This window comes from Cherax quadricarinatus, chromosome 44 (genome assembly GCF_038502225.1).
Source record: "Cherax quadricarinatus isolate ZL_2023a chromosome 44, ASM3850222v1, whole genome shotgun sequence".
Taxonomy (NCBI): Eukaryota; Metazoa; Arthropoda; class Malacostraca; order Decapoda; family Parastacidae; genus Cherax; species Cherax quadricarinatus.
The window spans coordinates 28,013,403-28,039,006 of NC_091335.1; the positions used below are offsets into that span (position 1 = coordinate 28,013,403).

Genomic DNA, 25,604 nt, shown 5'->3' on the forward strand with positions numbered 1-25,604 from the left:
ATGATCACTGAAAACACTTATTTTTTTAAACATTCGCACAAAAAATAAGACATACACAAAAATACCACAACACTTCCACCAACATCTATAACATAACATGAGCACTATAACATATCACTATCACAAAAAAAATAATACACAAACACCCACATATTATACATTTCAATTGGAAATTTAAGACATGAGACATACACACCAAATCTAAGACATTCACCTCCAACTAAGACATACACATCACCCTTAAAACTTCCTTCCTTATTCATTCCGCATATCTCCTAGAGCTGTTTTAACCCCGACGGATCCACCACGACGTAGGAGCCAGAGGAACCATCACCACTCCAACACCACCTACTACACTCTGGCTCCTACGTCGTGGTGGATCCGTCGGGGTTAAAACAGCTCTAGGAGATATGCGGAATGAATAAGGAAGGAAGTTTTAAGGGTGATGTGTATGTCTTAGTTGGAGGTGAATGTCTTAGATTTGGTGTGTATGTCTCATGTCTTAAATTTCCAATTGAAATGTATAATATGTGGGTGTTTGTGTATTATTTTTTTTGTGATAGTGATATGTTATAGTGCTCATGTTATGTTATAGATGTTGGTGGAAGTGTTGTGGTATTTTTGTGTATGTCTTATTTTTTGTGCGAATGTTTAAAAAAATAAGTGTTTTCAGTGATCATAGTAGTTTTGAGATGCATGATCTTAGATTTTTTGGTGATCTTGGTGATTAGTGTTGATAGATGACGGTAAACATGATATGGAATTGGTGATCGTGATTTTTGTGTGAATAATTATAAAAATGTGTGTTTTCTGTGATCTTGGTGTTGGGGATCATAAAATCTGGTAATCGTCTTGGATATAGTGTTCTTAGATAATGTAGGGTACAACAGGTTGAAACAAGGGGGTTAGGTGTGATGTTACCAACCACCAAGTAACACAATGGGAGTGTGACGTCACTGGAGGTGACCTCGTCGGTCCTGTGAGGTGAGACATCGTGTGTTGGTGGTAGTGAGGTGAGTGCGCTTAGATATTGTCAAATATGATTTTTTTTTTTTGTGTGTGTGTGTGTGTGAAATGTTTATAAAAATTATTGTTTTCTGTGATATTAGTGATTTTGAGGTAAGTGAACATGGGTGATTGTAGTTGGTGATTGTCTTATATTATGTGTGTGTATAAGATATGTTTTCAGTTGATGGTGATCATGTACTAAGTGTTTGCGTATTAGGTTTGTGTTCATGCTTTTTTTTTTTTATGCGCCAAATGGGGAGGGAGTTCTTGGTTATAGTGATTTGAGGGGATTTCTATAAAAAGGATGTTAGATGGTGATGTTAAACTTAGTTTCTGGTGATTTTGACGGTGATTGGTAGTATTCAGTGGTGATTTGGTAGTAATCAGTAGTGTTTTTTTTGGGAGTATTCGGAGGTGTTTGATGGTGTTTTTTTTGAAGGTGTTCAAATGATGTGCAGAGCATTTTTTTGAAGAAGATCAGTGGTGTTCAGAGTTGGTTCAAAGTTAGTCAGTGTTTAGGTTAGGTTAGGATAGGTTAGGTTAGGATAAGTTAGGTTAGGTTAGGTTAGGTTAGGTTAGGTTAGGTTAGGTTAGGTTGGGACGGGTTAGGATAGGTTAGGTTAGGTTAGGTTAGGTTCGGTAGGTTAGGTAAGGTTAGGTTAGGTTAAGTTAGGTAGTATTCGAGGTGTTTGATGGAGTTAGGTTAGGTTAGGATAGGTTAGGTTAGGTTAGGTTAGAGGTGTTTGATGGAGTTAGGTTGGGTTAGGTTAGGTTAGGTTAGGTTAGGATAGAGGTGATTGATGGAGTTAGGTTAGGTTCGGTTAGGTGAGGTTAGGTTAGGTTAGGAATTAGGTTAGGTTAGGTTAGGTTAGGTTAGGATAGACAGTTGGTCTGGAAAGAGATGATTTTCTACCTTGGATGTTACCCGCATTACATGGCGCCTGTCTGTCCTGAGTTGACGCAGGTGTTATGTTCTACCTTGGGTGTGAAGCGCATTACACCATGTGTTGGGGTGACCCACAATGAGTCTCTCAGAGCGAGGACAGTGCTTCTATTCGGAAATCGAGTAAATATTTCTACCATTGAGTGTGTTTTACCAACAAGAAAATAATGTTCGATTTTACGATAAAGTTTTCAAAACTAATTTGGATATATCCAAAATGGAGTCGTTCAAAGTAATTCTGGAGTACTCAAATAGTGTTTTGGGGGTGTTCCAATATATTTTAGGATAGGTTCGGCTAGGTTAGGTTGGATTAGGATAAGATAGGTTAGGTTAGGTTAGGTAATGGTTAGGCAAGGTTAGATTAGGATAAGATAGGTTAGGTAAGGTTAGGTTAGGTTGGATTAGGATAAGATAGGTTAGATTATGTTAGGTAAGGTTAGGTTAGGTTAGGTTAGGATAAGTTAGGTAAGGTTAGGATAGGTTAAGTTAGGTTAGGGTAGGTTTGGTTAGGTTAGGTTAGGTTAGGTAAAGTTAGGTTAGGTTAGGCTAGGTTATGTTAGGTAAGGTTAGGTTAGGGTAGGTTCGGTAAGGTTAGGATAGGTTAGGTTAGGTTAAGTTAGGTTAGCGTAGGTTCGGTAAGGTTAGGTTAGGTTAAATTAGGTTAGGGTAGGTTCGGTTAGGTTAGGTTAGGTTAGGTTAGGTTAGGTTAGGACAGGTTAGGGTAGGTTAGGTTAGGGTAGGTTAGGTTAGGATAAGTTAGGTAAGGTTAGGTTAGGTTCGGTTAGGTTAAGTTAGGTTATGTTAGGTAAGGTTAGGTTAGGTAAGGTTAAGATAGGTTAGGTTAGGCTAGGTTAGGTTAGGTAAGGTTAGGTTAGGGTAGGTTAGGTAAGGTTAGGTTAGGTAAGGTTAGGTTAGGTTAGGTAAGGTTAGGTTAGGTTATGTTAGGTTAAGTTAGGTTAGGGTAGGTTAGGTTAGGTAAGGTTAGGTTAGGTAAGGTGTGTGTGTGTGAATATCTTGGTTACAGTGATTTTAGTGGATTTGAGATGCATTTGTGGATGTGAAATGTGATTTTTTTGTGTGTGTGTTCAGAAGAGGTATGTTGGGAGATGGGTGAGTGGATGTGAAGAAATGCGGGTGAGATGGAGAGGGGTATGGGGAGTTAGGTTAGGTTAGGATAAGTTAGGTAAGGTTAGGATAGGTTAAGTTAGGTTAGGGTAGGTTTGGTTAGGTTAGGTTAGGTAAAGTTAGGTTAGGTTAGGGTAGGTTATGTTAGGTAAGGTTAGGTTAGGGTAGGTTCGGTAAGGTTAGGATAGGTTAGGTTAGGTTAAGTTAGGTTAGGGTAGGTTCGGTAAGGTTAGGTTAGGTTAAATTAGGTTAGGGTAGGTTCGGTTAGGTTAGGTTAGGTTAGGTTAGGAGAGGTTAGGTTAGGTTAGGTTAGGTTAGGTTAGGTTAGGTTAGGCTAGGTTAGGTTAGGTTAGGTTAGGTTAGGTTAGGTAAGGTGTGTGTGTGTGAATATCTTGGTTACAGTGATTTTAGTGGATTTGAGATGCATTTGTGGATGTGAAATGTGATTTTTTTGTGTGTGTGTTCAGAAGAGGTATGTTGGGAGATGGGTGAGTGGATGTGAAGAATGCGGGTGAGATGGAGAGGGGTATGGGGAGGGTTGTAATTAGAAATATGGAGAGATTTTACTGAATATAAAGGTAATGTGTGAATATTTTAAAAAGAAATTATAGAATTGAAAAGTTATGATATATTGGAAAAAGAATGGAGGGGGTGTTGAAAACATGTCGCAATAGTTGGGTATGGAAGTGTTTCAGTGTTGATTGGAAATGTTCGAAGGTGTTTTCTGAAGGTGTTCAAGAGTGTTTTGAAGGTGTCAAAGGTGTTTTGAAGGTGTTCAAAGGTGTTTTGAAGGTGTTGAAGGGTGTTTTGATTGAATTCAGCGGTGTTTTAGTAGTATTCAGTGGTGTAATTGGGAGTACTCAAATTGTGTTTTTTGGAAGTGTTTCAGTGTTGATTGGAAATGTTCAAAGGTGTTTTTGAAAGTGTTCAAGAGTGTTTTGAAGGTGTTCAAGGGAGTTTGAAGGTGTTGAAGGGCGTTTTGATTGAATTCAGCGGTGTTTTAGTAGTAATCAGTGGTGTAATTGGGAGTACTCAAATAGTGTTTTGGAAATGTTCATGGGTGTTGTGGGATGTGGGTGTTGTGGGTGTTGTTGTCGAATTAGAGTTACCGAAAAAGATGATATAAGTGGGTTGTGATGAAATTAGTTTAAAAACGATATTCAAAGGTGTTTGAAGGTGTTCAAGGGTGTTTATGTGAGTATTCAAATGATTATGAGAGTGTTTTTGGGGGTGTTCAAAGTAAAGTGTTTGAGTTAGTTTTTGTGACTTTTTTCTGATGTATTGTGTCCCCTTAATAACTTTAATGAACTAAAAGGGTAAAAAACGAGAAAATGCCTAGTCTGGAGACTGAGGGATGAGTTGTAATTTAATGAAAGTGCAGATAAATTAGAGATGTCAAATCTTATTTGGGAGTACTCAAATAGTGTTTTGGAAATGTTCAAAGGTGTTTTGAGTGTGTTCAAATGTTGTTTTTGAAGGTGTTCAAGGGTGTTTTGAAGGTGTTCAAAGGTGTTTTGAGGTTATTCAAAGGTGTTTTGAAGGTGTTCAAGGGTGTTTTGAAGGTGTTCAAAGGTGTTTTGAGGTTATTCAAAGGTGTTTTGAAGGTGTTCAAGGGTGTTTATGTGAGTATTCAAAGGTGTTCAAAGGTGTTTTGAAGGTGTTGAAGGGTGTTTTGATTGAATTCATCGGTGTTTTAGTAGTATTCAGTGGTGTAATTGGGAGTACTCAAATAGTGTTTTGGAAATGTTCAAAGGTGTTTTTGAAGGTGTTCAAGAGTGTTTTGAAGGTGTTCAAGGGTGTTTGAAGGTGTTGAAGGGTGTTTTGATTGAATTCAGCGGTGTTTTAGTAGTAATCAGTGGTGTAATTGGGAGTACTCAAATTGTGTTTTTTGGAAGTGTTTCAGTGTTGTTTGGAAATGTTCAAAGGTGTTCAAAGGTGTTTTGAGTGTGTTCAAATGTTGTTTTTGAGAGTGTTCAAGGGTGTTTTGAAGGTGTTCAAGGGTGTTTTGAAGGTGTTCAAATGATTATGAGAGTGCTTTGAAGGTGTTTTGAAGGTGTTCAAGGGTGTTTATGTGAGTATTCAAAGGTGTTTTGAAGGTGTACAAATGATTATGAGAGTACTTATGAAGGTGTTCAAATGATGTGCAAGAGTACTTATGAAGGTGTTCTGGGAGTATTCAGAGGTGATTTGGGGGTGTTCGAATGATGTTTTTGGAGTAATTCAGTGTTGTTTGGAAATGTATAAAGGTATTTTTTGTGAGTATTCAAATGATTTATGAGAGTGTTTTGAAGATGTTCAAAAGTAAAAGTGCGTATTTAACTTCGTAATATGTAAAATTGTGAGTAGTGAATTTAACGAAAGTGGATGTAAGCGATGTGGTGACTTTCTGATGCATGTGTCCCTTATTAACTTTAATGAACTAAAAGGGTTAAAACGAGAAAAATTGGGGGTTATGAGTGAAAATTGTGAGGTGATGGTTGGAGTGTGAGGGTTTGGGAGGGTGGGTAAAAGGGTAGACAAGATTCAACCTGTGTGCGCGGTCATCACGTGACGTCACTACTATGTTCCCTTATTATCTTGAATGAACTAAAAGGACCGACCTGATTCAACCTGTGTGCGCGTGACGTCACTGACCGCCGAGTAAACGCTTTTTTTAGTTCATTTTAACTTAATGAGAGGAAACTTTTAGTTCATTTGACTTAATGAGAGGAAACTTTTAGTTCATTTTAAAATAATAAGGGGAAGATGTTTAGACCTGTAGTAAGCATGCCCCCATAGGAGGAGTTCATTTGAATGCTTACCCCCAGAGGGGGGATTCCAAAAACCTTGATCCAAGGAGATGGAGAATTTCGAAAACCCCATAGGGGGGGAATCCAAAAACTTGTATTATCGAGAAATTTTGGGGTGGGAGTGAAAGTGTGAGGGGTAATCCAAAAATTTGATCCAAGGAGATGGAGAATTTCGAAAACCCATAGGGAGGATCCAAAAAACTCGATCCGAGGAGATGGAGTCTTGGTATTGTCGAGAAATTTGAGGTGGGAGTGAAAGTGGGAGGGGGATCCGAGGAAGTGGAGACTTTGATATTGAGAACCTCATAGGGGGGAGTATCCAAAACTTGTATTATCGAGAAAATTTGGGGATGGGGGGTGAAAGGAGGGGTACCCAAAAAACTTGATCCGAGGAATTGGAGAATTTCGAAAACCCCATAGGGGGGAATCCAAAACTTGTATTATCGAGAAAAAAATTTGAGGTGGGGGGTGGGTGAAAGTGGGAGGGGTAATCCAAAAATTTGATCCAAGGTGATCATAAGAAATTCAAAACCCCCATAGGGGGGAATCCAAAACTTGTATTATCGAGAAATTTTTGGGATTGGGGGGTGAAAGTGGGAGGGGGAACCTTAAAAATTTGATCTGAGGAGATGGAGAATTTCGAAAAACCCATAGGGGGGATCCAAAAACTTGGTAATATTGAGAAATTTTGGGATGGGGGTGAAAGTGAGAGGGGGAACCTCAAAAAATTTGATCCGAGGAGATGGAGAAACCCCCATAGGGGGGAATGCAAAAACTTGGTAATATTGAGAAATTTTTTGGGGATGGGGGGTGGAAGGAGGGGCAATCCAAAAAACCTTGATCCAAGGAGATGGAGAGCACAAGAAAATGAAATTCAAAAAAAAATTCGAAAAAAATCGGAAAAAAATTCGAGGCGCGGGGGCGATCCGGACGACGCTGCAGAAGGCGCAGCAGAAGGCGCGAAGGGGCGCGGGCGGGGCGCGCGGGCGGGCGGGGCGCGCGAAGGGCGCGCGGGCGGGCGGGCGCGCGGGCGGGCGCGCGGGGCGGCGGGCGGGCGCGCGGGCGGGCGCGCGGGCGCGCGGCGCGATGGTGGGGTCGCGAGGCGGGGGGTCGTGGTGGGTGGGGGTATTGGTTGGGGGGTCAAGGGTGAGGTAGTCTCGAGGGCGAGGTCATGGTCAAAACCGGAAGTAACACCTAGGTGTGAAAAAGGTGACCCTCCAGCTGCTGGTCCTAGACCGGATACACCGCTCAGCCGCACCCCTAAAACCGGATACACCGCTCAGCCGCATGCCTAAAAACCGGATACACCGCTCAGCCGCTTTCTTCACTACTTATATATATATATATATATATATACATATATACATATACATATATATATATATATATATATATATATATATATATATGTCGTGCCGAATAGGCAGAACTTGGGATCTTGGCTTAAATAGCAACGCTCATCTTGCCATACAGGACAAGTGAAAATTTGTGTATGCAATAATTTCGCCAAAATCCTTCTGAACCTAACGAAAAAAATATATTTCACTGTGCTTGTTTAGTATTAAATTATTGTAAACAAATCTAAAATATATTTAGTTGGGTTAGGCTAAAATAAATTGTTCTTGTTATAATAAGGTTAGGTAGGTTTTCTAAGATTCTTTTGGTGATAAATTAAAAATTTTTACATTAACATTAATGAAAAAAATATATCTTTAAACATATAAAAGAAAATTTCAGAAAGGACTTAATTTTAAATGAGTTCTTGCTAATTGACCAGTTTTACATATTCGGCACGACATATATATATATATATATATATATATATATATATATATATATATATATATATATATATATATATATATATATATATATATATATATATATATGAAAGGAATATATAGGGGAGAATTTAGGGATTTATCTGAGAGGAAAGTATGAATTTATATATGGGTATGTATGGAATTATATGAGGGGAGTATATGGATTTATCTATAGGGGAAATATGGATTAATCTGTGGAGAATATATTGACTTCTCTGTGGGAATATACTGAATTCTCTGAGGGAAATATATAGACGTATCTGTTGTGAATATATTGACTTCTGTCTGGGATATACTGACTTTTCAAGGAATATTTTGACTTCTCCTCGGGGATATATTTCCTCTCTATGGGAATATATAGGAAAACACGGTTTTGATAATATATTGGCAGATTAATGTAAAATTGTTACATAAACAGACATTGTGGGTAAAATAGATTAAAGTAAGTTAGATTAGAACTTTTTAATTTTTAATACGACATTAAACTAAATGATGAATGAAAACAGAAAATTGAAAGAAAGCATCCGGGAAGAAATCAAACCGTTATTGAAAGGCTCCCGGACACTGGGGCGACGGACACTTCCCCGACGGACATTTCACTGAAGGACATCTGACCGAAAGGACGCTTCACCGACGAACATCTCACCGAATGGATATATGGCCGAATAGGCATTCATCACCTAACGTAACATTACGTAACCTAACTTAATCTAACTTAATCCAACCCAACCCAACCCAACCCTACCCTACCTAACCCAACCTAAACTAACCTAACCCAACCTATTCTAACCCAACCCAACCTAACCTAACCTAACCTAACCTAACCTAACCTAACCTAACCTAACCTAACCTAACCAAACCTAGCCTAACCTAACCTAACCTAACCTAACCTAACCTAACCTAACCTAACCCAACCTAACATATACACAAATAACCCGCATATAGGAGAGAGAAGCTTACGACTACGCTTCGATCTGCCTTGGACAGACTTCGTAATTGGTTCAAGACGGACCGAGACGTCATTGTAAACTTCTATGTGCGAGTTATTTGTGTATTGTTCCAGTAACGGTATTGTGCCTTTTTGTTCCCTAACCTAATTATCCGTTTGGTTAATTGTCCTCTGATCAGATGTCTGTCGACCTAGTATCCGTCGATCATGTGTCCGGCCACACAAAGAAAACATTAAAGGCAGCAACGGGAACGAGAAAATATGGATTATGTATCTCAAGAATTATTCGCTGATTTTTGCTCATGTATTTTCTACCTTTTTTCTCATAAGTTACTACCCTAGATTATGGAATTCCTGATTCATGGAGAATTTTTTTATATATTCGCGTCCATTCTTAACGAATTTACAGCTTCTCTTTGAATATATTTACTGTATAAGGAAGATTTGGGTGTTAGGGAAAAACGAATAAATAGACAGGAATGAGAAGCGTGAGGGTAATGGAAATTAACCAAAGGGGAGCTGGAATTCCCATTAACAACAGTCCATTACAATGTAGCCACTTTTTAAAAGGTCGTTTTCCCCATAAAAGTGGATAAAATAAAGCCCCAGTGGGCGAAACATGTAATTAATTATCTAAGTGTTACATATTTGATCATAATTACCCACACTGACCTGTTTTTTCCACTTCATCCTGCGGTTCTGGTACCAGGTCTTGACCTGGAGTTGCGTCAGGCCCAGGGAACGAGCCAGGTCAACGCGATCTGGCGTGCTGAGGTACTTCTGAGCCTCGAACCTCCGTTCTAGTCCAACCAACTGCAGCTCTGGGGACACCACACAATACTAGAACCAAGAAAACTGAAAACACTGTCTAGTAAAAAGAGATATTTGAGAGAAAACTTTTTAAATTTACCTAAATTAAATAGATTGGGAAAATAAAACAACTGAAAAATTCTAAGACATTAAAAATTGTTTATGACTTTTAGAGTTGCTTGTAAAATGATGATTTAGCATCAATAATTAATGATGACAGAATTTGTAAATTATTATAAGGTTCAGTTAATTTATTTTTAGGTTAGGTTAGGTTAGGTTAGGTTAGGTTAGCTGGGTGAGGTTAGGTTAGGTTAGGTTAGCTGGGTGAGATTAGGTTAGGTTAGGTTAGGTTAGGTTAGGTTAGGTTAGGTTGGGTGAGGTTAGGTTAGGTTAGGTGAGGTTAGGTGAGGTTAGGTGAGGTTAGGTGAGGTTAGGTGAGGTTAGGTGAGGTGAGGTTAGGTGAGGTTAGGTGAGGTGAGGTTAGGGTACGACAGAGTAGGTTAGGGTAGCTTAGATTGAGATAAGCTAGTGAAAGTTAGGTTTGATTAGGTTAGGTTAAATTAGGTAAGCTTAGAAAAGGTTATAGTAGGCTAAGTTTAGATAGGTCAACGAGATTAGGCAGAGATCCGTTATCTTACGTCTTCTTACTATCTATCAATCTAGCTAGCTAGATAGATAGCTAGATATATATATATATATATATATATATATATATATATATATATATATATCTATAGAGAGAGAGAGAGAGAGAGAGAGAGAGAGAGAGAGAGAGAGAGAGAGAGAGAGAGAGAGAGAGAGAGAGAGAGAGAGAGAGAGAGAGAGAGAGAGAGAGAGAGAGAGAGAGAGAGATTCATCATATATATACACACACAGTAGTTCGGTGGGGATAACAGAAATTCTTGAATTAACCAAATTTTGAGTTTTGGTTACAAGTTCATTTAGATTGTCGACCTTTTTGTCTGGTTGACGGCTCATTAAATGATGAGTCATACTGGGTCTTCAGAATCTCACTCATTTCTTCACTTTCATCTATATTGATCCCTAAAACCTCATCCAATCCTGGATGAGGTTTTTACCCTGGATTTGGCAAAAGAAAATATTTTTTTTATTTTATGTATGTCTTTAAGGGGATAAGAACTCATCGATTAAAACTACGAGAAATCAGGGTAGAAGCAATACGAGGAAATATATCTTGACCGATGACGTGGGAGGAAACTTTGTTACCACCCAGGTGAGAGCAGTGTGTACTGTGACCACGGGAAACTTAATTTTTACACACACTCACACACACACACACACACCACACACACACACACACACACACACACACACACACACACACGCATGCTTGCTTGCTGGAAGACCGAGCCCGTCGCACACGACACCTCCTTTACCCCATCCCTCCAAGGCCGACCCCTACCCCGCCTTCCCTCCACTACAGATTTATACACTCTCGAAGTCATTCTATTTCGTTCCATCCTCTCTACATGTCCGACCCACCTCAATAACCCCTCCTCAGCCCTCTGGATAATAGTTTTGGCAATTCCACACCTCCTAATCTCCAAACTACGGATTCTCTGCATTATATTAACACCACACATTGCCCTCAGACATGGCATCTCCACTGCCTCCAGCCTTCTCCTCGTTACAAGATTCACAACCGATGCCTCACACGCATACAAAAGCTTCCATGGATAAAGTTCTTTATCTCATTAAATTCCTCACTTCGCCACTCACCTTTTTCCCCTTGTCATTTCTATGAGTCACCTCATCTTTCATATATATATATATATATATATATATATATATATATATATATATATATATATATATATATATATATATATCTATATATATATATATGCAAACAACCGCAGACAGGCGATCTTAACTAAGCAAGACAAGCCACGAGGGGTGGAAATCTATAGCTCAAGTACTTTCACACTTGTCAGTGCTCGTGAAGGCTGGTACACCAAACAATATGAGGTTGAAATAAGTCTCTGAAGCTCCACGACCACGAATGTCGTTGTATCAGGGATAACACGCTCAGTACTGCTGGGCGTCTGGTGTTTAATAATGCCCCGAGAGGGCGAAAAGTTCTCTCAATAAATATTTTAGCCAAAACTTTGTTTCTGCTAGTGTCATCCAAGGAGGAAAATAGATGAATGGTTCAGAGAACCGACACGTTGATAAATTAGACACATGTGCAACTCTTGGGTATCTTTATTGAGGAAACGTTTCGCCACACAGTGGCTTCATCAGTCCATACAAAGGAGAATCGTGAAGAACAGGAGAAGAATGAGGTAATCAGTCCCTCAACCTTAAGTCGATGTGGTCAGTCCATCAAACTTGAATAAAATACAGCATAAGTGCAGAGAAGTAGCTTATATACCGTAGGCAGGAGAGGTGCAGCAGTCGTAGGTGGTGTCACATTTGTTCAATGTGGAAGTAGGTCGTGCACAAGGGTTAGGCAAGCGAAGAATTCCCAAGTAAAGATACAAAAGAGTTCCACATGTGTCTAATTTATCAACATGTCGGTTCTCTGAACCATTCATCTACAATCCTGTCAGACACTGCAACTTCTTGGGATCTTAATACTTGGGAATTCTTCGCTTGCCTAACCCTTGGGCACGACCTACTTCCACATTGAACAAATGTGACACCACCTACGACTGCTGCACCTCTCCTGCCTACGGTATATAAGCTACTTCTCTGCACTTATGCTGTATTTTATTCAAGTTTGATGGACTGACCACATCGACTCAAGGTTGAGGGACTGATTACCTCATTCTTCTCCTGTTCTTCACGATTCTCCTTCGTATGGACTGATGAAGCCACTGTGTGGCGAAACGTTTCCTCACTAAAGATACCCAAGAGTTGCACATGTGTCTAATTTATCAAGGAGGAAAAGGACGGGGGGCATACGTCCCATTTCTTGGATCAAGAACTCATCTCTAAGCCTCAAGACGCCCTTATCTTATCGGATCTCACCTGTGAAGACGGTCCGTGATCGTCGACACTTCTTGGCGGAGGTGTCTGGCAGGGCAGAAGGCCGTGTACGCACGTACACGGGAACGGGCACGGGCACGGCCGGGCTGCTGCACGTCCGTGGCGTACTGGGACTTGTCACCTCGTAGTCTGTGGCCGGCACAAGGAGAATTATAGTTACAGCAGAAACTATCCAATTATAGCATAAATTATCAAATTATAGTTAAAATAATCGAGTCGTAGTTGAAATTACAATCGAGAATTATAGTGAAAAATAATCGAATTAAAATGGAAATTATATTAGAAAATTATAGAAGCTGTTGAAGAATATAAAGTAGAACTCAAATAGGAAAATTATAGCAAAAATTGTAATAATTATAGTTGGAATTATAGTAGAAAATTATAGCAAAATATTATTGCAGAAATATAAATAAAAATATAATAGAAATCATAGTAGGAAATTATAGTACAACTTACAGTTGAAAATTATAGCTGAAATGATAATAGAAAATAGAGAAGAAATTATAGTAGAAATTACAAAGAAATTATAGATGAAATAATAATAGAAAATTTTATTAAAATTCTACAGTACTATAACTGTACTCACCTAATTGTGGTTGCAGGGGTCGAGTCATAGCTCCTGGCCCCGTCTCTTCACTGGTCGCTACTAGGTCCACTTTCTCCTTACTCCGTGAGCTTTATCATACCTCTTCTTAAAGCTAAGCATGGATCCTGCCTTCACTACATCCTCTCCAGATTGTTCCACTTCCTGACAACTATATGGCTGAAGAAATATTTCCTAACATCTCTGTGGCTCATCTGATCTTTCAACTTCCAGTTGTGTCTTCTTGTTTCTGTGTGACATCTCTAAAACATTCTGTCCCTATCCACCCTGTCAACTTCTTTTAGTATTTTATGTTATTATCATATCTCCTCTATCCCTTCCTGTCAGGTATACCCTGATCCGTTGCATACTTTCCCTCCTATTCTTGCCTGCTCCTCTTGTTTTTCAACTAATCTCTTGTGTGGAACTGTGTCGAGAGCCTTCCTACAGTCCTAAAAGATGCAGTGTACCAATCCCTCTCTCTCTCATCTTACTTCTGCTCCTTGTCATAGAACTCCAATAGGTTTGTGATGCAGGATTTCTCTTCCCTCAAGCCGTGCTCGTTGTCATGTATTATTCCGTTCGGTTCTAGGTACTCCACCACTCTTTTCCTGATAATCTTCTCCGTAACTTTACAAGCATGTCAGCGACACAGATCTGTAGTTTAGTGCAGATTGTCTGTCTCCTTCCTTAAAAATCGGAGCTACATTTGCTGTCTCCCACACCTCAGGCAGTTGCCTAAGGTGTCTGTACCTTCTCTCCGGACCCAAGGAGAGGGGAACTAGTTACCTCGAAGGCCCTAGCAGTTGCAATATTCACCACCCACGCTTCACACCCACATAAGAGCGTTAGTACTGCTGTACTCTCTTACATTCCCATCTTTGCTTCTATGGATAACGTTCTTTGTCTCCATAGACTCTTCAGTTCACCATTCACTTTCTTTTCAAAAACTCTTAACTGGTTTTAGTAACCCACCGCCTACTCTATATACTTGCAACATCTGCAACATTGCTTCCCTGTCCATCCTATCATACGCCTTTTCCATATCCATAAATGCAACGAAAACTCTCTTTACCCTTATCTACATACTGTTCACCTATATACTTCTCTGTGAACACTTGGTCTACAGATCACCTTCCCTTCCAAAAGTCTTGTTCATCTGCTATCCTGCTCTCCGTCTTGCTCTTAATTCTTTCAGTAATAACTTTACCATACACCTTACCAGGTATACTCAATAGGCTTATTCTCATATAGTTCTTACACTATCTTTTATCCGCTTTGCCTTTATGTATGCTTTCTGCACTTAATACTTCTTTCTTGATTTCATCAATCCAAGCTGCTTTACGCTCCCCCTCTCCTTTCTACAGCCTCAAGCACCTCCCCAACTCTCATTTGTGGCTCTCTCTTCTGTAAGATGTTACACCTGCCTGCCCAGTGCACGAAATCAGATCTTCCCTATTTTTATTAACATTTAACATTTTCATAAAATATTCCCTCCATTTTCCTGATATCTCCAGTTCTCCATCTAATAACTCCCATTTTTAACTGCCAAATCGATTCCTTTCCTAGGCTTTCTGAGCTTATTAATTTCGCTGCAAGACTTTTTCTTATTCTCATTAAAATTTGTTGACTGCATCTCATCCACGCTCTCATTTGTTCTCCTTTTACATTCCTTCACCACTTTCTAAACCTCTCTTTATTTTCTCCATATGCTCCTTCCTCCTATCACTTCTACTTTGTGGAAACCTCTCATATCCCTCTTACCACTCTACCTCATCATTCCACCAGTCACTCCTCTTCTTTCTTGCACCCACCCTTCTATATATGAACACTAACCCAACTGTCTACGTAAAGCTGCTTAGTTCTTAACCTAACTGCCTCCTCCTCTAGTTTATTAACCTTCAATTCTCTCTTACTTTCTGATATATTTCTCCTTGAGTAGCATCTACCTTTTACTCTTACTGTAACAAGTAAACAATGATCTGGTATATCTGCTGCCCCTCTTTAAACATATGCATCCTGAAGTCTACCCATCAATTTTTTATACGCCAATATATATACCAACAACCTGTTATTTCGCCCTCGGAATTTTGGAGGGCTTCTCGGGGGGATAGTTAAAATATCGGAAGCTCTTGTCACAATATTGACAATAATATAAATGAAAAAATTATATATATATATATATATATATATATATATATATATATATATATATATATATATATATATATATATATATATATATAATCCTTGCACATATATATATATATATATATATATATATATATATATAATCCTTGCATATATATATAATATATATATATATATATATATATATATATATATATATATATATATATATATATATATATATATATATATATATATAATCCTTGCACATATATATAATATATATATATATATATATATATATATATATATATATATATATATATATATATATATATATATATATAATCCTTGCATATATATATAATATATATATATATATATATATATATATATATATATATATATATATATATATATATATATATATATATATATATATATATATATATATATATATGCAAGGAATTGTCCAGTGTGGGTAGATTGGTAAAGCACTGCGTACCTTGTCCTAAGGTTCGTAGGTTCGAGTCTCCTTCAGCCAGAGATCAGTGTTTATATATATATATCTTTAAACGTACTGTATAAGAGAAAATTTTAGAAAGGATTTAATATTAAATGAGTTCTTGTAAATTGACCAATTTTAGCTATTCGGCACCACATATAATGTTGTATGAACGAGTGCTGTCCAATGCTCAAATGGCCATCGTAAAACTGGAGCATGATTTTTAAGACTCAGAATCAGAAAACAGACGTACTAGCGACACAGATTTCAGAACACTGAAACAGTCTCCTCTGTCAAATTCGTCCAAGTAAATGCTCCCGGACCGTTTCAAGGTTGAGTTTAATCAACTCGGACGCTATATAAGTTGATTCTTCCTTCCCGAGACAATCCGACTCACTCCTGCACTTTGAAGGAACAAAAGCAGATGTTGCACATGTGTCTAATTTTTCATGACTGAAGAAGCCTACTGTGTAGACGAAGTGTTGCACATGTGCCTAATGGTGTTTGCTTGGTATCAATTGCCAGGTTTAATAAACTTTTCCTGTTTTGCTGTATATCAGTCAGCCATGTTTTGATCCAGGAGAAAAACACAAAATGTAACGATCATATATTTATTTATTTCTCAATTACATCTCAGATTCTCAATCGATGTTATTGCTGAAATAAAACACCTATTCTATGAACGTCTCGAGGAAGGTCTACATACATTTCCTGCACTGTAGACGTATATAGAAATTTATGTAAGACACATATGCAACAGTTAGGTATCTTTATTTCGAAACGTTTCGCCTACACAGTAGGCTTCTTCAGTCGAGTACAGAAAAGTTGATAGAAGCAGAAGAGACTTGAAGACGATGTATCTTCTGCTTCTATCAACTTTTCTGTACTCGACTGTGTAGGCGAAACGTTTCGAAATAAAGATACCTAACTGTTGCATATGTGTCTTACCTAACAACCTGTCGGTATTTTATACCATTTTAATGTTGAACATCAAAATGGTATACCAACCATTTTAATGTTCATGTAGAAATTTAATTTCCAGTCTCTCTTTGGTAACCTTGATTTAGCTATGGGATGTTCGTAGTCCAAACGAACAGCGCCACTAGAGTCTGTCACAATACGCCACAGCGCCGGCAGGTTTTTTCTCCTGCAGAAAACATTTACATCTCTCATTATGGGCGCATGAGTCAAGAATTTATTGATTAATCTCTCTTGAAATTGATATGCTGAGGGTTGTACAATATAATCTGTGGTAGTTGTAGAACTGGAGGACGATTAATCTTGATTTGATCTTCAAACAGCAGAGGACGAAGAACGGCTTCCCTGGATTCAAGGAAATATGGTTTTGTGATATGCCGCCTTAACAGACGACGATGTCGTACACAATTAATATAATAATGAGGGTGTATGCCAGTTGTATGTATCTTGGTAGATGGGCAGTTAGTTGCTCCTTGCATCTTACCAAGCAAGACTAACAGCGAGTCTAGAATGTGTGGTAGAGGGGGCCTCTGCATGGGTTCTTCGCTTGTTCCTTCATTTACAATTCGTGATATTTCTGAATGGATGCCATCTTTGCAGTTCTCAAACATATCTCTTAAAAGCATTGCGTAACTGTAAATATCACCAGGGAAAGTACTTCTCTCACCTCGACAGACCTCAGGACATATCCAGTAGTACTTTGGATAATCACACTTTAAATTCATATTCAAATTTTTTCCCATATAACATGCCAACCCATAATCAATGATTGAGACTTGTGGTACGCCGTTTGACACATGTGCGTGATCGATCATGACGTTTTGGAGATGTAAGTCATTATGCACGACACCTGCCCGTTGTAGCTCCATGAGCTTCTCTCCGATTGAAATTGCAATTCTGAGAAAGTCGTCAGGCGAGGCGTCATCACGTTGAATGTACGTCTTGAGAGTTTCGGATCCTGCATAAGTGAAAACTAAAGCTGGAGGGTCTTCACACTCCCCAAGTACCCTTGGGGCTCCTCCGGCGCCATTTAAATGGAGAGAAATGTCTTTTTCTCCCTTAAAACTTACTGAATGCTTATTTGGTTTAGCAACCTTGATGACCGCTATAGGATGCTCACGACTCCATCTAATCAGCCGGACGACACCAAAGGAACCTTCCCCAAGTGGTACACCAGAGTGGAGAAAGTTGTCCACCTCTTTCCTGCAGAGAACTGTTACACTTTCCATTGTAGTTAAGAATAATGTACATACACGGAGTAATTGTATGTGTTGTATGCTACATTTAACAAGAGTTCGCCTTTAAATACTATTTAGGCCACTTCACCTCATGCACGATGTGACATGGCTCATCTGTCTATGATACCCTACCTCATTATTGGACCGTGACCTGTCACGTGTGGTGCAAAATGTTTAAGAGACGCATTTATTCAAAGTGAGGTAGCTTTATTTGACACAAAAATAAAAATACCTTTGTACATTTCAGGATATTTATTAAAAAAAAAAAAAAGCCTCGTAACGTCTGGCGAAAAAGTTTTTTTTTTTTTCATAAGAATGGAAACATAAGAACATAAGAAAGGAGGAACACTGCAGTAGGCCTGTTGGCCCATACTAGGCAGGTCCTTTACAATTCATCCCACTAACAAAATATCTGCCCAACCCAATTTTCAATGCTACCCAAGAAATAAGCTCTGATGTGCAAGTCCCACTCAAATCCAACCCCTAAGAACGGAAAGGCATTGCCGGAATCCTATTCCATATAAGTAGTCTAGGCTTTTAAGAACATAAGAATGTAGGAACACTGCAGAAGGCCTACTGGCCCATACGAGGCAGGTCCTTATCAAAACGACATTTACCTAAAGCTACTCAAGAAATGACTCCCTTACCCCTTAACACCAATCAAACCCAACCCCTCCCACTCATATATTTGTCCAGTCTCTTCTTAAAGCTACCCAAGGTCCTAGGTATTACCCATGTATTTCTGCAACCTTTTCCTAAAGCTACCCAAGAATTTGCTTCAGTACCCAAGGTATCAATTAACTCTGCCTTTTTCACTCATATATTTGTCTAATCTCTTATTGGAGCTACCCAAAGTTTTAGCTTACATCATCCTGCTTTGAATATTGTTCTATTCATAAGAACATAAGAAAGGAGGAACACTGCAGCAGGCCTGTTGGCCTGCTGCAGTGTCCTTCACAATTCAGCCCGATAACAAAACATTTGTCCAACCCAATTTTCAATGCCACCCAAGAAATATGCAAGTCTCACTCAAATTCAACCCCTCTCACTCATGTATTTATCCAACCTAAATTTCAAGCTACCCTTAATAACCCAACTAGGTAGACTGTTCCACTCATCAACTACACTATTTCCAAACCAATACTTTCCTGAAGATTGAGACACTTATGCAACATATGGGAATCTTTATTCAGGAAACGTTTCGCCTCACAGAATGAAGATTCCCATATGTTGCATAAGTGTCTCAATCTTCAACTTGTTGGATTTTCAAACCATTCATCACAATACTTTCCTATATCCTTACTAAATCTAAACGGGTTCTCTCTTGGAGGGATAAGAACATAAAGACATAAGAAAGGGGGATCACTGCAGCAGGCCTGTTTACCCATACTAGGCAGGTCCTTTAGGAAAGTATTGGTTTGGAAATAGGGTAGTTGATGAGTGGAACAGTCTGCCTAGTTGGGTTATTGAGGCTAGGACTTTGGGTAGTTTCAAATTTAGGTTGGATAAATATGAGTGAGAGGGGTTGGATTTGATTGTGACTTGCAAATGTAAAGTAAAAGGACACAAGTGCAACTAATGGCAACGTTTCGCTCTCCAGGAGCTTTATCAAGCCATTACAAACAATACATGGACACAGAGGGTATATAAAGGCTCAGAGTGAGGTGAATACTAGTGAGGTACCATTTCGATGTTCACTAGTGGTAGTAGTAGTAGTAGTAGTAGTGGTAGTGACAAAAGTAATACAATATGGTAGAGCAATTGATTCGTACATGAGTAAAAGGATATAAAAGCTATTACTTGGGTAACATAAAAATAGGTTGGACAAATATAAACTGGAATGAGAACATAAGAACATAAGAAAGGAGGAACACTGCAGCAGGCCTGTTGGCCCATACTAGGCAGGTCCTTTACAATTCATCCCACTAACAAAACATTTGCCCAACCCAATTGTCAATGCCACCCAAGAAACAAGCTCCGATGTGCAAGTCCCACTCAAATCCAACCCCTCCCACTCATGTACTTATCCAACCTAAATTTGAAACTACCCAAAGTCCTAGCCTCAATAACCCAACTAGGTAGACTGTTCCACTCATCAACTACCCTATTTCCAAACCAATACTTTCCTATGTCCTTTCTAAATCTAAACTTATCTAATTTAAATCCATTACTGCGGGTTCTCTCTTGGAGAGATATCCTCAAGACCTTGTTAATATCCCCTTTATTAATACCTATCTTCCACTTATACACTTCGATCAGGTCTCCCCTCATTCTTCGTCTAACAAGTGAATGTAATTTAAGAGTCTTCAATCTTTCTTCATAAGGAAGATTTCTAATGCTATGTATTAATTTAGTCATCCTACGCTGAATGTTTTCTAACGAATTTATGTCCATTCTGTAATATGGAGACCAGAATTGAGCTGCATAATCTAGGTGAGGCCTTACTAATGATGTATAAAGCTGCAGTATGACCTCTGGACTTCTGTTGCTTACACTTCTTGATATAAATCCCAGTAATCTATTTGCCTTATTACGTACGCTTAGGCATTGCTGTCTTGGTTTAAGGTTGCTGCTTACCATAACCCCCAAGTCCCTTTCGCAATCTGTATGGCTAAGCTCTACATTATTTAACTTATAAGTGCTAGGGTTATAGACACTCCCGAGCTTCAGAACCTTGCATTTATCCACATTGAACTGCATCTGCCACTTTTCTGACCAAGAGTAGAGTTTGTCTAAATCCTCCTGAAGTTCCCTAACATCTACGTTTGAATCAATTATCCTACCTATCTTCGTGTCATCGGCGAATTTGCTCATATCACTAGCAATTCCTTCATCAAGATCATTGATATATATTATGAGGCAGCTTGTTTCAGTGTTCACTCTCTGTGCTTTGTGTAGTATAACAGGAGAGACTATGTGATGGCAGGGTTTGGCAATATAAACACAAATGCAGTATAATGTGATCCTTTATTGACTACGTTTCGCCCACACAGTGGGCTTTTTCAAGTCACAAACAGAACTACCTGGGGTGGAAGGAACGCGAGTACTTATAGTCCGGCTGAGGTCAGGTGAAGAATGCTGCATCTGATGATGCACCGAGTGGGGCTATAGAGTCCAAAAACTTGGGCAGCTTGGAAAGGAGATTGGATAAGTTTGTGAGCAGACCTTCTACAGTGTTGTTATGTGGGATAGCGATGAAGAAGTTTCTTGGCAAGTGGTTCAGCTATGTTATAGAAGCCACTATTCTGGTTGAAGTTGTCGGATATAGAAATAAGTGATGATTCCAGGATTCTTCGGTATTGGGTGTTGTCTTCTGTGGCGATAAGTCTTGAGTTTCTGTAGTTTATCAAGTGGTTGTGTGAATTACGGTGTTGTACGCAGGCATTCCTTGTGTCGTCAGACCTGCTTGCGTATTGGTGTTCTGAAATACGTGTTTGGAGGTCCCTTGATGTTTCGCCCACGTATAACTTGTTGCAGTCATTACAAGGGATTATGTATACCCCTGCTGAGGATGGAGGCTTGTCCTGCCTACTACTGGTGATGTCCTTGATGGTCGTGGTTGTGGAGGTAGATACTTGGAATGATGTTTTGGCAAAGATGTTGGAAACATGTTTGGCAATGGAGTTGGTGGGAAGGACTATGTATCTCTTCTCGGCAGTGTCTTCTCTGGGTGTGTTGAAGATGTTTAATGCTCGCCGTCTGCAGTCTCTGATGAAGTGACGAGGATAGTGGAGTTTGGAAAATACCTGTTCAATTATAGTGCATTCTTCCTCAAGGAACTCGTTGCTGCAGATTCTGAGTGCACGCAGGAAGAAGCCTATAATTACACCACGTTTGGTTTTGGTGTCGTGGTGAGAGTAGAAGTGGAGAAGATCGTTTTGGTTGGTGGGTTTTCGATAGACTTTAAAACGAAGTTCGTGGTCAGCTTTGCAGAGTAGAACATCAAGGAAAGGAAGAGTGTTGTCGACCTCTTCTTCAAGTGTGAACTGGATTGAAGGCTCGACCTGGTTGAGCTTGTCTTGGAGAGCTTGAACGTTGAAGCGTTTAGGAGTTATGAGGAGAATGTCGTCAACATAACGGAGCCAGGTGACAGACGAAGGAATAATGGTGGAGAAACGTTCGGCTTCTAGATGTTCCATGTATAGGTTCGCTAGGACTGCACTGAGTGGCGAACCCATGGGTAGTCCAAAAGTCTGCTGAAAGAGGTGATTTTCAAAAGAGAAACACGTAAAGCCAACACATAGTTCAACCAGGTCGATGAAGTCGCTGGCTGGAATGGGAAGATCAAGTGAATCGTCAATTTTCTTGCGCAAGAGATCGATGGCTTGTTTAGTAGGTACTTTAGTGAATAGGGAAGTCACGTCAAGGCTGGAAAGTTTCTTGTTCCTGATGTTGATGTTGCGAATGCGATTGAGAAGATCACCTGAGTGTTTGAGATGTGCTGGACTGATAGTGCCCAAGAGTTTCGAGAGGTGTTTGGCGAGAATTCCTGAGAGCTTGTGGGGAGCACTGCCTATTCCCGAGGATATGGGCCTCAGTGGGATACCAGGCTTGTGAGTCTTTGGCAGGCCGTATTTCCATGGCAGGGTTTACTGTTTTCAGGAGGATTCTTGCTAAGACTTCGGAGATGGTGAAGCTGCCGTTGTTTTGTTTAACTGTATTCGAAACAGCGATCAGTGCTGATTCAAGACACTTGCGTGTGCGGAAATTATTTTCTTTTATCACTAATTGGGCGTCTCTGAATTTCATAAGATGATTGGTGGAATTTCGGTGTTGTACACAGGCGTTGTTTAAGTTGTCGTTCCTGCATGCGTATATGTGTTCATTGAGGCGGGTGTCGAGGTTTCTTGCTGTTTCACCTACGTAGATCTTGTCACAGCCTCCACAGGGTATAGTGTAAACTCCTGCATTGACTGGTTCGTGGTGCTTGGGTTTTGTCCTGGTTAGATCCTTTACTGAAGTGGTAGAAGCGATGGCGACTCTGGTGTTAGCTTGTGAAAGTACTTTTGAGACGTTTAGTGCAACCTGGCTGTTGGGAAGAATTATAACTTTGTTGGGAGCGGTGTTGATGCGTGGAGAATTGATGATCTGAAGAGCTCTTTTCTTGCAGTCTTTGATGAAAAAAGAAGGAAATTGTAACTCAGTGAATGTTTGGTGAATGTAAGTACATTCCTCGTCAAGAAACTCAGGACTACAAATTCGGTATGCTCTTAGGAAAAACCCGATGATGATGCCTCTTTTGGTCTTGGTATCTTGACTGGAATAGAAGTGTGTGAGATCATTTTTATTGGTGGGTTTCCGATAAACTTGAAATCTTAGGTTGTCGGTAATTCTACCAACTTTATTACGACTTGCAAATGAGTGGATAGAGTTATCAGAGATTATTTCTTGGGTAGCATTGAAAATTGGGTTGGGCAAATGTTCCTGACAAACTTACTTACGTTCTTCAATAGAACATTTGAGGCAGTTGACAGTGATAAGGAATATGATATTGTTTATTTGGATTTTAGTCCCCCAAATTTAGGTAGGGACCAGGGGAGACTACTATGGGAGGAAATTGTTAGGGCCACAAGGCACGATAATAAGAACATAAGAATGTAGGAACACTGCAGAAGGCCTACTGGCTCATACGAGGCAGGTCCTTATCAAAACGACAACTACCTAAAGCTACCCAAGAAATAACTCCCGTACCCCATGACACCAATCAAACCCAGCCCCTCCCACTCATATATTTGTCCAGTCTCTTCTTAAAGCTACCCAAGGTCCTGGCCTCTATCACCCCATAAGAACTATAATGTAGTAATTCTAGGAGACTTTAACTTTAGTCATATTGATTGGAATTTCTTGACTGGGAATTTAGAATCATACGACTTCTTAGAAGTAGTTCAGGATTGGAGATGAATGGTTCAGAGAACCGACATGTTGATAAATTAGACACATGTGCAACTCTTGGGTATCTTTATTGAGGAAACGTTTCGCCACGCAGTGGCTTCATCAGTCCATACGTAGGAGAAACTTGAAGAACAGGAGGAGAATGAGGTAATCAGTCCCTCAACCTTGAGTCGATGTGTTCAGTCCATCAATCTTGAATAGAATACGGCATATGAGCGAAGAAGCAGCTTATAAACCGTATGGCAGGAGAGGTGCAGCAGTCATAGGTGGTGTCACATTTGTTCAATGTGGAAGTAGGTCGTGCCCAAGAATTAGGCAAGCGAAGAATTCCTAAGTATTAAGATTCCAAGAAATATAAACACATATGCAGTATGGAAATAAATGGTATAAAATACCGACACAATGGCAATATAAACACAAATGCAGTATAATGTGATCCTTTATTGACTACGTTTCGCCCACACAGTGGGCGAAACGTAGTCAATAAAGGACACTTGCGTGTGCGGAAATTATTTTCTTTTATCACTAATTGGGCGTCTCTGAATTTCATAAGATGATTGGTGGAATTTCGGTGTTGTACACAGGCGTTGTTTAAGTTGTCGTTCCTGCATGCGTATATGTGTTCATTGAGGCGGGTGTCGAGGTTTCTTGCTGTTTCACCTACGTAGATCTTGTCACAGCCTCCACAGGGTATAGTGTAAACTCCTGCATTGACTGGTTCGTGGTGCTTGGGTTTTGTCCTGGTTAGATCCTTTACTGAAGTGGTAGAAGCGATGGCGACTCTGGTGTTAGCTTGTGAAAGTACTTTTGAGACGTTTAGTGCAACCTGGCTGTTGGGAAGAATTATAACTTTGTTGGGAGCGGTGTTGATGCGTGGAGAATTGATGATCTGAAGAGCTCTTTTCTTGCAGTCTTTGATGAAAAAAGAAGGAAATTGTAACTCAGTGAATGTTTGGTGAATGTAAGTACATTCCTCGTCAAGAAACTCAGGACTACAAATTCGGTATGCTCTTAGGAAAAACCCGATGATGATGCCTCTTTTGGTCTTGGTATCTTGACTGGAATAGAAGTGTGTGAGATCATTTTTATTGGTGGGTTTCCGATAAACTTGAAATCTTAGGTTGTCGGTAATTCTACCAACTTTATTACGACTTGCAAATGAGTGGATAGAGTTATCAGAGATTATTTCTTGGGTAGCATTGAAAATTGGGTTGGGCAAATGGACTGAACCAAGATGCCCTCCATCGAGCAACTTTACCAGCAACTTAAGGAAGAATTGAAGGCAGCGAAGATGGAGATACGGCGATTGACCGAGGAAAACAAGAGGATTCGTAGTAGTCCTCCTGTTTCGAGTCCTCAGGTCAAGAAGGGATCGTGGTCAGTGGCTGGACAGCAGGGGACGACGAAGTTGACGATCAAGAAGACGAATGGAAAGCCAGAAACGATGAAGAAGAAAGAGACTGCTGTGGAAACTCCCGTGGAAACCTCCAACGCATTCTCGGTGCTACCCGACGAATGTGAGTCTACTACTGGGATCGTCACGACGAACGACAAGGAAGGTAAGAATATTGTTGTTGTTGGGGATAGCCAGGTTAGATACATGGATAGGGCATTCTGCTTGAAGGACAGGAGTAGGAGACAAAGGGTATGCTTTCCTGGGGCTGGGATGGAGGACATTGTTAGCCGGCTTGACAACATCATGAACGGTAATGGGATCAATCCTATTATTTGTCTCAGTGCTGGAGGCAATGATGTAGGCAAGCGTAGAAGTGAGGATTTAGTTAGAAAGTTCAGGACAGCTATAGACATGATTAGGAAG

General features: G+C 39.7%; 1 protein-coding gene across 1 annotated transcript in view; it reads right to left on the reverse strand.

Moving 5' to 3' along the window:
• The window catches only part of LOC128697396 (uncharacterized), a 137,922-nt gene that overhangs the window by 22,440 nt on the left and 89,878 nt on the right, over positions 1-25,604 (reverse strand). The window contains exons 2-3 of the mRNA XM_070094222.1: positions 12,442-12,588; positions 9,310-9,458 (exon numbers count right to left, since the gene is read on the reverse strand). Of these exons, the coding sequence (XP_069950323.1) occupies positions 9,310-9,458; positions 12,442-12,588 (296 nt within the window). The remainder of the gene's footprint in view (positions 1-9,309; positions 9,459-12,441; positions 12,589-25,604) is intronic.